Below are 14,769 nucleotides of genomic sequence, written 5' to 3'. Positions count from 1 at the left end.
CTGGACTGGCTTTTCATGGCTGCAGTTGTCAGCTGCACAAAAGCCCACCACCACATCCGACACTAATCACTCTCCCTTGTTAGAGGATTTACTAGCTGGAGAATCCTGAGCCCCTACCTAGACTTCTAAAAACCGATGTCCAAAATAGTTTTAGGTTATTGCCTGGTTCTTCTTTTGTAGAGTGGGACATGCACATCCACCCTGTGATATGGATCCATGAGAACTAACATTTCATGTGCCTTTAGTTGTGAACTGGAATTGTGTTGATTATTGCTGTCATTGCTGTTGTGATTGTTTACTCTCCCTAGCTGGAAAACCAGACCACAAATCTGCCCTGCTCCAGGGAAGAATGGAAGAGAGAAGAATGATGTGATAACCTTGTCATTCCGTTATTGTCATCAGCTTTTTTGATCAGCATCATTTACACTGTGTGAAACTTGATTTCCTCCCCTGTAGAATGGACCTGGAATAGAAAATTGTCTTGGTCTAACACAGAAATCATATCCAGACTTTACCACCTGCTCCTGACAGGCATGGTCCTGGCATGCTTTTTTTTTTTTTTTTCACTTCCGAGTCCCAAGGCACCAAAGAAGATATCTTGTTGGCAGAGTCCCCAGGAACATGAAGACTAAATTTGACACACAGAAGCTGGCCAGTAAATGTTATGAAAGAAGCTCTGGTGTGTTCCCATGCTGTCTTAGATTCCAATAGCAGCGTTTGCCTTAGAAGAGTGAGATGCCCATTTCTGTCCATCAGAAATCTGAAGCTTATATATAAGAAAAGAGTGAGTGAAGGAGCAGATAACGGCCCGATGTAACCATAATAATGGTTCAGAGATAGAGCTCATCTATGAGACTTAGTGAATCCACCAGTAAACCTTGTTAGCAAGGAACAGAGAAAGTTATCTTAAAGAATTTCTTTGGGAAAGCCCACCTTTTCCTTGTGGCCATTTGATTGATCAGGGGCTTGCACCACAAATCACAAACAGTTCACCTCTTGTGGAGAAGTAGGCCTTGCTGGCATTGGATCTCTCAGGAGTGTGACATGCATAACATTTTAGGGACAGTTCCCTGGGGACAATGAGGTGCTAATAAGTCCCAAACAGAGACCCAAGGCTGGAGAACTTCCAAAGCCAAGTTCTCATTGAGAATTGTCTCCTAGGCAGAGGCCCCTAGATCTGCTGTTAGTTCCAGAACTTTAGTACAGTGCAGGTAGCCCCTCTCTGTCCAGCTTCTTTGGTTGACTGTCTGCCCACACCAGACAGTAAATCATCAGACTGAAAGAAAGGCAACTTCCCCCTCCCCCGGCTCTCTATCTCTTTAAGGCAGGCATCAAAGGGAAAAGTGCTCAGCAGGCCTGGGGAAAGTGATAATTGTTTCTAATGGTCGGTGAAAGAAAGCCTCCTCCCCCTCCTTCTCCCTCCCCTCATTGTTATTAGTGTGTAGAAAAGAGGTTGGAGGAAGGGATTGAAGCTCTCTCTCTCTCTCTCTCTCTCTCTCTCTCTCTCTCTCTCTCTCTCTCTCTCTCTCTCTCTCTCTGTGTATGTGTGTGTGTGTGTGTGTGTGTGCGTGCACACGCTTATTGGAGACTACATCTGTTAACCCTTGATTGCCTTTCAAGTTTTCTTGTTTAGTGGGTCAGTATGAATTGTGACTAGAGAAGACTAGGAAAGTGGGGTTAGGAATGGTGAAAACTACACTATGAAAGAGGTCTATGATGAGCAGTGGGAGGAGCCTGATTCAGGATGGAATGTTCACTTTGTGTGTCAACTGACCTAAGCTATGGAAAGAATTATTGCCTCAGGCTCATTCTTTTATTCTGCTAATGCTTTCTCAGTGTTTACTTTGGGTCTGTATGCTCTTAATACTGACAATGTATGGTTAAGACTTCAGTCTTGTGGCACACGCCTTTGATTTCAGCACTTGGGAGGCAGAGGCAGGCAGATTTCTGAGTTTGAGGCCAGCCTGTTCTACAAAGTGAGTTCCAGGACAGCTAGGGCTACACAGAGAAACCCTGTCTCAAAAAACAAACAAACAAACAAACAAACAAAAACCAAAACAATAACAACAACAAAAAACAAACAAGACTTCAGTCTTGCCTGTAATGATCTAATGCTCAAGTTCTAGGTGTATAGTTAGACTCACCTCCTAGGTTAGTTTTAGCCAATTTGAGTGTTTCTCCATGGTGTTTTAGTTTAGTTAGTGATGCCTGTCCTGAGGAAGGACTGAGAATGTTAGCAATGATAAGTCAACTTCCCCTCAACTGGTTCAGCAGGCTCATTGTACTACAGCTATCAGTCTGCTCCTTATCTTGGAGATAAGAGTGACTCTAATTCCTTTCTTATGGGATGTTCTTATAACTTAAATAAAATGAAATATTCAAACAAGTTTATATTCATTGGATAATACTCATATATTTCATCATGTCAAACAACATGAGTTAGAGTGTGACGTTCCCATGTCTAGAATGATCCAGATATCCTGATGCCTTCCTTACACTATATTGTCATTACCCACATCAGCACCTCTGTACATTGATTTAGGCCTATGGTGACCTGGGCTTCTAAATTGATTTTTACCACCTATGGGCCTTGGAAAAACCACATCAATTCAGTGACCGTGGCCTAATTAGCCAAGTTGGACTCTGGTGAAAAGTGGCCAGCCATTGTTCTTCAAGTGCATCCAGGGAGAAATTGAGAGGCAGCCAAGAAACCACATTGTGGGTATATGATGCCAAGCATATGGGGCAAACTTGGTTGGGATAACTAGCCATAGGAAGGAAGGGAAAAAGATGCTGAATCATACAAGTTTTGTGTGATGAAATGACTAGTGGCTTCCCCAAACCTCAGTCTTTATCTGCCAAATGGAAAGCCAAATGCTTATTCTCCACAGTTCCTACTGAGGTGAAATGAGATTATATGATGGAAAATATCCTGTATGTACATAACATATTTGAAAGTTGGTGCCCATCCCATCTGGCAGAGGAGCCTTGAGAAAGGAGCAAAACTGTGTTTATAGAGGCTGGTTCAATTCACTTGAGCTATGCTATGCTGTGCCCAGGCTTTCCTGACCCTTTATGGTTGCAGCCCAGAGACCTGTCTCCTAGAATTCTTTCCCTTTTGTGTTCTTCAGGACCCCAAGATCTTGATGTTTGAGATCTTGGGGAGTATAGCTTAGTTATGGAACAGCAAGCCTGAAGATAAAGTATAAACTAGGGAGAGCTGTTGGGAAACAAGGACCAGGTTATGATTTTGTGTGCACACTTGCCGGCACACAAGTGTTGTTGGCAATGTATATCCTTACATTCCTTCCTCCTTACTTCCTCTCCTCTGTCTTTCTATGAAGCCCATCATAACCTCCTCTGGGTAGAAAGAAGAAATTGGAAAGGATAGGTCTAAGGTTTGAGGGACATTTCTCTCCTCCCCTGATTGATAAGAGGGCCTGGAAAAATATAAAATCAAAATTCTATGGAAACCTCATAAAATCTGCCCATGTAGGAAAATGCCAGAACCTTTGTCTTTGAAGTGGGTACATATTCCAGTCTTCACCTCTACCTCATATGATTCAGTTTAAATAAAGGGTTTTGTTTGTTTGGATTGGTTTGTTTTGTTTCTTTTGTTTCCTCTAAGATAATGTCAAACTCACTAGTAACCCAGGCTACCATTGAGTTTATAAGTCTCAGCCCTCAGCCCTTTGAATGATGGAGTTACAATAATGCAGAATTATGCTCAGCTCTATAAAGAGTCTTTGAAAACATTCAAGACTTGGAATAGGTGTCTGTGTATGTCACTGAGGCTGCTGTGGCCTTCTAGACTATCTAACATCTTCTGCATCTAGTATTTCCTAGATACTAGGGAATCAACTGGGATTTATGTGACTATAAAATAAAATAGCATTCTCAACTTAGAAATCTTCAGACTTTATAGGATAAGAACAGGCTCTGAGTAGCTGTCATAGAACTGGACAGAAGCAATAACTAAAGCTATATGCAAAGAGCTATGTGGACACGGAAGAGATAAGCAATGAATCCTGGCTGTTGGGTGAGCTCTCCGAAGAGACTTGTTATCTGAGACTGGTTTTAAAGTATGTGTTGTGTTACACAAAACAAACAAAGCAGAGGCAGGGGTGAGGATGATATCTGACCACAGATAGCATGCAGGAAGCCCATGATGTTTGGGAAAAATGAGTCTTCAACTGACAAGAAGGTATCACAGTAGACATGAGACTCCTTCATGGTGGGGAAATAAAAAGCACGTGCTGCTGTAACTGCTTTCAAAGGTCTTTATCAGCTATATCTAGGAACATCTCCACCCACTGAGTATGGGGTAACCCATGAGTAGCCTGTGATGTGATTAGTTTTTATTTTTGAAATAGGTGTGTGTGTGTGTGTGTGTGTGTGTGTGCATGAATCTAGAATGACTGAGAAAAAAAATAGTGTTGAACCATGTCCTTTTATCTATTAAGGGAAGCTGAAGTTTGTGTCAAAACCCAAGCAACAGTTGTGTTGTTTGTCTCTTAAACTACAGAATGTAAAGTCAGAGGAATCAGTGTGTGCATGCCAGCTCTGCATTTGAGTGAGCATGTGATATTGAAGACATCGTTCCTAGCCTCAGTGCCTTAGTATCTTCATGATAAAATATTGGATAAGGATGCTAGCCTTGTGAGGAATGAATGGGACCCTGGATGAAAAGGATCACTGTGGACTTCTCTAAGTCTCTAGTGCCCTTAGCAGGCATTCAGTGAAAGCACTATACTCTAAAGATGAAGAAACTGCCTGTTGGTGAACTGTCTATTTCATAGTAGTCCAGCCAGATGTGGTGCAGGATGCCTATTGACTAAATAAACACATGCAATGAAGAGTACAATGGTTATGTAGAGTCTCTAAAAGGCCATGAGCAGTAGGCACTTGGTCCTTGGTTACTTCAAGTAGTATAAAGGAAAGAGGGCAGCTGACCTGCGCTGAGCTTCCTAGAGCAGGGGATGATGAGAGCCTCAGCATTCTTTTCTGCTGTGTCCATCATGCTATTTTAGGAAAAGAAGCTAAAGTCTTACAAAAGATTTTTCTTTACACCAACATCAGAATCAAGAAGGCCCAGCACACTAGGGAGGATCACGCTCTTAAGATAGAAGATGGAAGTTTGTATTATCAGGATGACTTTGCCTCCTACCACCTGCATGTCCTTGTGCAGGGTATCTCTCATATCTTGTTTTCTGGAAAGAGAATTCTCTCTGTAGGTAACTCTTCTAAGCCTAATTAGAAAATCATAAATTAAAAAAAAAAGCACAGTACTAGGCAAACAGCTCATGGGTAGGATACTTGAATGATCATGGGTTAGATTCTCAGCACTGGAAAAAATGAACACCCAGGAGGGAGAAAACATGAATAGCCAGCCATTTTACCCCTTAGACTAGAAGGCTTCCTGAAGTCTAAATGTGGAAGTGAATTTTCAGTCTGATATTAGGAAAAAGAAACTGCTGTATCCTCCTCCAACCCTGAAAGGACCAAAGTGAATATGCTTGCTAACCAAATCACATTTGTTGTGTGTCTAGTAACCAATCTTTAAAAATCTGTATTTAAATTTTCTTTAGTGCCATATTTATGGATTCATTAATATAATTTTTAGTCATACTTGGTTTCTTTTTTCAATACTCAATTTTATTACATTAGGAGCCCACCAGATGATCATGTCTCTTGACAATCTATAACTACAGGTATGTTGGTAAGCAACAAACCTTTATGTCTTATCTTACTTAACTGAACTACAAGCCCTTATATGAGCAGCTAATCATTCATTTTCTCCTGAGCCCTTAGCACCTACCACTGCATCTTTGTATCTTTGAATCTAGTTTATGTGTGGAGTCTGTGATAGACTTATTAATTTATTTGTAATTTTATTGTTTGAAAGTTCCATAAACATACACACCAATGTTTGGCCATTTCACCTGCATTTCCCTCTTTTATTTCCCCTACTCTCTCACTGACCAATCAAGTCCTCTCTTATTTTATGTATTTTCTTTTGCTTCTCACAGAATATAATGAAGGTAACTTGCATGAATGTCAGGGGGAGCTTATTTACTTGACCATGGACAATTTGCCAGTGTGATACACGAAAGAAAGTGACACTTTTTCTACCAGCCTCCATTAATTTTCCACAGTCCTTTAGTGAGGGGTAGGGTTCCACAAGCCTTTCCTCTGCATATGGTAGCAATGGAAGGTCCAGTATCTACCATGCAGGAATTATGAAGGTAACCACAGCTGCAGTAAGCTTATAAATCCAATAGCTGTGCCATATCCAGAAGTCAGCTGTGCAACACTGCTCCCCAAACTTTTCCTCTTTCCACTAACTTTTCTATAATGTGCCCTGAACTTCAAATAGGATGCTTAAGATGCCAGTTCAGCTCAGAACATCCAATAATTGTTTATTTTCTGCATGTTGACCAGTTGTGAGTCTCTGCATCAACCATTACCCAATGCAAAAAAAGAACTTTCCCTGATGAAGACTGAGAACAGTACTAGCCTAGTAGTATAAAAATAAATATTTATAAGGCAATTTGATACCATTTTACCATTATAGCAAAATAACAGTAGTAGATTTTCTCCTGTGCTCTATAGGCCATGGAGGTCTCTCTATCCTCTGGTTCTTGACAGGTACAGTAACAGGCATGAATTTCTTCCTGTGGAATAGGCATTTAATCCAGTCATGAAGTGGTTACCCCTATAATAGTCATGCCACTCTTGAACCAGGCTTGTTTCACTAAGTATTATGACCTCCTTGTTCACTTTTATTAAAGGTGGCAGGGTTTTCTCCTTCTTAAAAGGTAAATAACATTCTATTAGATATATATACCACAATTTTTATACATCAGTTGATAGGCATGTAGATTGTTACAACATTTCATCCATTAGAAATAATGCTTCAATGGACATAGGAATGGGAACTACAAAACAATTGAGCTCCAGAGAAGTGCTACGTTATCTCTCTCTGACAACATGAAGCCTAGATGCTACCAGGATAACTAGAACATCCTTACTATCTTCCACAACATAGTGAAAGATGGAAGCTAAGACAACAGGTCTTCTTCATACTAGTGTGAATCAGGAATCAAGTGTTACTATAGTCAGTTACTTGACATCTCCAGTGTGAGATAGCCAATAACAAACACAATGGTTAAACTTTGCTCTGTAAATTAGAATGCCAGAGGAAGAACAGAATGGCTCCTCATTAGATGTCAGAGATGTAAACACTGGATTGGGCAAGGGATATTGAGAAAGATTGGAAAGAGATAGAGCCAGTCACACCGGAGAAAGTGGATGGATGGTGATGATGAGTGAGACAGAGATGCATAGAGTGGTGGTAGAGAGAATTTAAGAGTCCATGAAGGTGTGCAAAGTATGTGTATTTTATTCACTAAAATCTTCATTGTTCAGTAAGTCTTTGTATAGTTGGACTTGCTTTTTTTGGAAGGAGTAAAAAAAAGTGCCTGGATAAAGAGAAAACACTCCCACAACATCAGTGTTCAACCTTGTGCTTCTATAGGGCTCTCTGGTGTTCAATACAGGTGAGCCTGACACGCCTATATCTCTGCATCTTCAGTTTAGGCTGCTGAACAGGTAAATTTGTGCAATTCCCATAAAAGCAGGGGGCCCTTAAGAATTTGAGTCTCCTTTTCTCTCCACCTCCCCAGGAGCATAAATGATTTCATGATCAACTGAGAGCTTTGGGCAAAATTCAACTGGTTTTGTTTGTTCCTTTCTGATTTGGTTTGACTGTCTTGATTGGGATTATAGCCAGTCTGAAAGAAACACACAACTAAGTAGGAAAATAAGAGAACAAAATAACAACACCATGTTCCTCTAAGAACCTGTCTACTCCTGATAAAGCTGAAGAGATAAGAGGAAATCATATTTAAGTAATAAGAAGGTTTTGTTCATGTTGGCCAGTTCTCTGAGCATGGATGCTTCAGATGCAGAGATAAGACCCCCAGCTCTGAGCTCAGAGTTATGCTCCACCACACTCTGTGGGGAGACAGGCAGCTAAGAATGCAAGGAGAGTGCATTCCAAATGATACATGTCGAATTGTTGGCCAGGCTTTTAAATGCCATAGATAGTTTATGCAAAGGCTCACACTGTTCTAAGTCAGGGAACAGACTACCGGCTGCTCTGCCTAAGCCTAGTCCCAGTTGTTTTGAGAAAAATAAATAAGCTGAAAAATGTCTACTAGACTGTGAAAGTGGCTATGCTTTATCTTCAGCATCTGTGTCTAATTCTGGACACTGGGATAGGTGATTCTTGGCACCTTTGTACTTTCTAAAAATCCCCTGTGATATTTAAGAAACCAATATTGTATTCCCAGGTCTCACTGGTTCTTTCCAGCAAGGAAATTTGGCAATTGATGGTTTTAATACTTTCTGATATTTATAAAACAATCAAGTAATTTTCTTACATGAAATATTATAAGACACTAGAAGACAAAAGGTTCACTCAGTTGATATAAAATTGACATCCTGGCTAACAACAAGGTGTTGAGAATTATGGGGAGACAGTTTTGTGTCTATGACTAATCCAACATTCAAATGCACAAGATTTAGTGAAGTTCATAGAGACAGGAGTTATTTCTACTTTCTCCCTTTTGTTTTTGAGCCAACATTCACTAGAAGTCGGTCTATTTAGTCTCAAGTCTGCTACTGAACTTTCTGGGTGATATTTGATGTTTGTTAATGCTGTGTAAGTGGTTTATCTTTCTCTGAGATTTCCAGAATGAATTGATGAGGATAGTAACATGAAGGGAAACTGAGTGTAGTGTGCACATAGCTTTCTCCATTTTCTTTACAACCTCAAGTATGAACTTACCCCATGATTTTCATTAAAAGATAGAAGCCAAAAAATAAAAATTAAAAAAAAAAACCGATAGAAGCATTTAGTGTTTGCCACTGTCAGTTACTGTGCAGGATGTATTTTGCCTGAACATTTTTTATTGTACCATTTCTGTAAATCAAGCAGATGCTTGATATTGTCTTCTTAATTTTTTTCCTTTGTTTTGTTATTTTTGTTCCTTGATATTTATATACGTATATAATGTATTCTGATTACTCTTAACCCTGGCTCTCTTATCTCCCTCCTGCCAACACCAACCATCCCTCCTTCCTATATACTCTTTTCTTATATCCATGTCTTTGGTTTTGTGGACCTGAATTTAACCAGGGCTGATTGTACAATTACATCTAGGAAGCATTTGAACTATCTTTCGGTACCTAGTGGTTTCATCAGTGATTATGTTAACTGAATGCAAGGACCATCCTTCTCTCAGAACATACCTGTGACCAATATGATATCAAAGAGCACTAGGGACCAATGAGATCCTCTTCCATCCACAATGAACTGTTGAAGACCTAGTCATGTGTACATCCAGTGCAGGTATTCAAAGCTGTTTTCATAACTGAAGATGACAGTTTGCAGCTATGCTCCCTGTCTTGGGGGCTCTCACAACTTTCTCTACATCCAATTCTATATGTTCCCTGAGCCTTAAGGGTTATGTGGTATATATGTGTCTTCTTTAGACATGTGCAATCAACCAAAGACTTGACATTTTCTGAGAGCCTCTAGAAATCATGACTCTCCCAAGATATGGTGGAGAGAGGGACAGTTGAAATTGAGCATTTGTATAGGTTGGATTCTTGGCATATTAAAAGGAAGCGTTGATGATGCTCAGGTAAAGAAGGGTTCTATTTTATCAGAAGAATCCGACCTAGTCCAGTTCTCTGGAGTCACTGTACTAGAGCACATTATTAAAGGAAGTTTATACTGATAGTTTTGTGTCTATTTTCCATGGCTTTATAAGCTAATATTTTGGGGATTGTATTCATTGGGTTTGAAAAAACAATGAACATCTATGTGATGTAATTCATGCTGGAACTGGTTCTGCTTCAGTTTTCTAACTAGCTATGTTCACAAGTACAGACTTCTTCTAAGCACAGCCTAGAGAGTTTTACTTTCCTTTTAATTCCTTTTTTTTTTTTTTTTTTTTTTTTTTTTTTTTTTTTTTTTTTTAGACAGGGTTTCTCTGTATAGCACTGGCTGTCCTGGAACTCATTCTGTAGACCAGGCTGGCCTCGAACTCAGAAATCTGCCTACCTCTGCCTCCCAAGTGCTGGGATTAAAGGCATGTGCCACCACTTCCCGCTCCTTTTAATTCCTAATGGAAATGAAATAATATAAACCGAAGCAGTGATGTTTGTCAATTATATGCATCACATAACAGGTGTGAGCACTACCTGAATTGATACTTGTGTGAATCTTGTCTTGCTTGCTTCTTTCTTCTTTCTGTAAAATAACCCATTACAGATAAGATTCGACACATTTTCCTCCACTTCCTTGATACCATTGCAGCTGCCACCTTAGAATTCAGTACATGCTTTCTCTTGATATGTACAGTCCATACTAACTACTGGCTACATACAGAGCTTTTAACATGTGCTTTTAACAAATATGTTACAATTTGCTTAGACATTTATGTGTCATTTCTCTTTTCCACTGTTTGTTGCCACTGACCCATGTTGGTGTCATTTAATTCACCACTAATCTTTTATTTTAATTGGTCTGGGCTCACCTAAATCTAGTTAATTCATCTTAATATTCTGTTGCTCTGTGTAATTCAAATATTCATATGAATATTTCCCACTTTTGTACCCTTTCCCCAGGAATTGGAAACAAAGACTATCTTCAGTTTTGTGGTACCAGATATGTATATGCATATATGTACAATGTTAAATAACTGAATACATTTGGTTATTAAGAACTATTCATTTTGCTCCTTGTTTTATTTGCTTATTATGTGTGTGGTGTTTAGTTTGATAGACACTAGATTGTCTTGCTCTTCATTCTCACAGCTGTTAAGATCTTCTGAACTTTCTAGGTCAACTTTACTTCCCAAATAATTAGACTATGACCTGGAGGTGTAATATAGCAGGCCCAAGTGCACACGGAAGTTTTGTGAGAGGAGTCACATTGCAGATCAGAGGAAAAGTGTTAATTCAGGATAATCTTCTGCCAATCATCTGGTCAATCTCAACAGGTCCATTGTTCTCCCCTTTTCCCATTCTGAACTTTGGTCAGTTTACAGTTGCACACATATTAGGGATTACTGGATTGATATTTGCATGGCATGTCTGCTGTCCATCTTAGTTTGATGTGCATTTGTTCCCTAGTGCTTGATGAGTAGTTTTTTTCATTACATAGCATTTGAGTGAATCAGATGACTCAGTTTGGATGACAGTTGGGTATGTAAGAAACTCTACTAATTAAAAAAAAAAACATGGCCATGTATACATTCTTCTTAATAATTGTAACACTTTAGTATTAGCATCAGTGGGAGAAAGAGGACAGTGGAGTATAGGGAAGAGAGGAGGAAGAGGAAGGAGGGAGAGGGAGAGGAAAAGGAAGAGGAAAATGGAAAGGAAGAGGAAGAGTTCTGTGGAACTAATTTTTCTTGATAGTACAGAAGCCAGAGTTCACACTCTCAATACTTTCCTGTCACTGTGGATCTCTGAGCACAATATTCAGAGTCACTTACAATACTCCACATGGCTTTAAGAATTCAGTAAAAGCAATCTCATAGCTTTCCTTTTTGCAGCTTTCCTTGAGCTTTCTGATTGCTAGGTAATTTGTAACAACTTAGGACTCTGTCTGTTTTCTTTAGAGCCTTCTCTTATAAATTTTCTGCCTACAATGCCTTCCATGACCAGATTCAAAGTCAACTCCTTCAGGATTTGTTCCCCTGAGAATGTCCCTGTCACTTTGCCATTAAAATATGTCATGTGACCTTTCTTTTTCAGCATTGGAAATTATTTCAACAATAGAGTGTGAGCTTCTGGGGCAGATTCAATCTTTGCGTTCCTGCTGTCTCTTCCACTACCACCCAAGCACATGGATGGTAAAGGTTCATTAACTTTTACTGAATTCTCAGCACCCTTGAAAACTCTATCTTTTCCTTCATCTTTTTTCCAGGTGTGTCGAACCAAGGTGATAGATCTCAGTGAAGGCATTTCCCAGCATGCTTGGTATCCTTGCACCATTACTTACCCATACTACCATCTGCCTCAGACCACATTCTGGCTCCAGGTAAGCCCTGATCTTCAGAGGCATGGTGTAGAGATCTTGCCTCAAGGAAGTTCTGACCACTGTGATGACTTTTTTTCTTGAGATGCTCTTTCCACTCTTCAAGACTGTCAATTTGTAAAGGCAGGAAACCGAAACTTGTTCATGGGATGCTTCCTACAACCAAATCCCATAATCGTTCATAGACTACCCCACTCAATGCTTATATTGCAAAGAATTTGAAATCTTCCTATTATTTATTATTCAAAGCTTTTTAAAAAAATAATCTTTTTCTTCATGGAATCTATAGTGACCCACAAAAAGAATTGAACATTTGACTCTTTGTAGCTCAGTAAATGCTTGGTCACTTGCTGGAGAGCAACCTTCACATCTTTGTGTGGTCTTTTCTTGGCTACAGACTGAGAATTGTGTTTGCTTTTATTTATGTATCACTGACATACTTTAAGCACCATGGTTCACAGAATTTTCAGGACCATGCCTTATTTGGCTTTATCATGTTGGGACCTAGTAAACAGAGTAGTGGTGAGAAGTGATGGGTAATAAACCTGTAATGCGATTGGTGTCCATGTGTAATTTCACTATGTACTATCCATGTGTTAGACACTAGATTCCTTTTGTCTTGATAGAACTTGACAGTGACCCTATGAGCCATTTTCTTTAATCAGCTATTTAAAAATTAAGAAACTCAGTTAGGCTCAGAATGTTCCAGGCATTTACCAGCATCATGTACAAAAAAGCCAGAGCAGAACTGAGTCTGGAACAAGGTTTCTGGCCTGGGATCCCCACAGGGATCCCCTGTCTCCTCTTTTCCCAGTGAAGGAACAGGTTGAAACACAGCATGATTCCTCTTTGCTCCACTCTAATGTGATTGTGTTTCTACCATGTGGCTGAGTAAATGAATGACTATCTCATGTCTTCTCTATTTCAGACGTATTTCTCTCAGCCAATGGTTGCTGCAGCTGTTATTATTCACCTGGTGACTGATGGGACATACTATGGGGACCAAAAGCAAGAGACCATCAGTGTGCAGTTGCTTGATACCAAAGATCAAAGCCATGATCTAGGCAAGCATACTATACTGGGCTTGGTTCACCCTTGGGTCCCTCTTTCCATGTGTGGTTGCCTCCCCCAAGCCCCTTTAAGAAAGATCTCCTTCCCCTTCCTTTCCCTTGCCTCTTTTCTATATGGAGTTCTGATTGCCTTAATCAACAGGTCTTGGTATATCCAGAGAAACATAAATTTGACAAATATGAAAATAAGGACTCAGTGACAAAACTTGAAGTTCATCGGCTTGCTTTGTTACACACCTTTAAACTTAGGCATCCACAGAATCCTTAAAGGACTCTGGGAAGGAGACTGAGAAAGCCCATTTCCCTGCCATATGTCATCATCTGAAACCCATTGCAAGGCACTGGGAGACGCCAGGACCCATAGCAAACCAGGACTGAGAGAAGTCAGATTTTAGAATCCTATCTTTTTCTACCAGATGTCTCTGAAAATCTCAATAATAGTTGTGTATTCAGCACATTTCCCAGGGGATATACATGTGGAAACAGATATTAGAAAACTTTCAATTAGCTTTGTGGTTTGAAAACTAAGTGAGAAGTCAGGCCCTGTCCGCTGGGCATGAGAGGTATTCACTTGTCTTGTGGGGATCTCTGCAAACATCTGGGGAGACAGAGAAACAACTTGTACAGACTGGAAGGAAATCCAGTTCAACATGACTCAGTACATAGTGCTGGTTCAATCGTCTAGTGTCTAAAACCAAGCACTTTATTTAGGCATATTTTAATACCATACAATTTGGATAAAAACGGTTTTCAGGTATAACACAACTCCCTCTGCACAATTGCATGGAGTCCCTTCTCAAACAAATGTTATTTCTTTCATGAAGATGAGTTCTGGAGACGGGCTACATGCATTATCTTGTGGGTGTAGGAGAGGGGTGTTCTGAGGTCCCAGTCATACAGATAGCATAGAAGTCATTTAGGTTAGTAGCCACCTCTGTTCCTGATTGTGGGAGTTTTGGGGAACCAGGTATGAGCTGGCCCAACAGAAGGCACAAAGATTACCTAGACTATTAGCAACCTTCATTCCCAGCCTTCTGGATGTAGAACAGGTTGCACATCTCTTCTTTTGAACAGACAATACTGCACATTTAACATCTCTGCTTTCCCTAGTGGTATCTGTGAGGTCAAGGACCATTTTGCTCCCAATAATGCACCACCTGAGCACATTCATTCTTGTCTTGATATCAGTAGAGGAATGATTCTAAAATTAAGACTCAAAGTTTGAATCCCATATTTATTGTTAACTCATGTTGTAAATGTGAACAATTTTATTGATATCACAGCACCCTGCTCAAAGGTTGCTAGGTACTCTTGGATTGCATTAAAAAGTGTACCATATGGTTAGGTGGGACATTACCTGTCACTTCTGTGACCATTTCTAGTATAAAACTTGGCACTAACCACACCCTATTCTCTGCAAGTGTTTGGAATTCCGGGTGTGTCCTGGAGCTGGCACTTCAAAGATGTGTGCACATCATTGTGTAGAAGAACCCATTTCAAAACTCTGCAGAAGCAAGCAGACAAAGGGTCAGTTCAGGGTCAAATAGAAGCCAAAGAAGCAAGAAGAACTTTATTGTTGTGTTT

The 14,769-nt window shown here is 39.9% G+C and overlaps 1 protein-coding gene across 2 annotated transcripts in view; it reads left to right on the top strand.

The window, feature by feature from the left end:
* The window catches only part of Pappa (pappalysin 1), a 242,584-nt gene that overhangs the window by 168,354 nt on the left and 59,461 nt on the right, over positions 1 to 14,769 (top strand). For both annotated transcript variants that reach the window (XM_021160402.2, XM_085839245.1), the window contains 2 exons: positions 12,005 to 12,118; positions 13,044 to 13,179. In XM_021160402.2, coding sequence (XP_021016061.1) covers positions 12,005 to 12,118; positions 13,044 to 13,179 — 250 coding nt within the window. The remainder of the gene's footprint in view (positions 1 to 12,004; positions 12,119 to 13,043; positions 13,180 to 14,769) is intronic.

Source organism: Mus caroli, unplaced genomic scaffold, assembly GCF_978045245.1.
Source record: "Mus caroli unplaced genomic scaffold, Mus_caroli_1 scaffold_6, whole genome shotgun sequence".
NCBI classification, from domain to species: Eukaryota; Metazoa; Chordata; class Mammalia; order Rodentia; family Muridae; genus Mus; species Mus caroli.
This window is presented reverse-complemented; position numbering and strand designations above follow the sequence as displayed.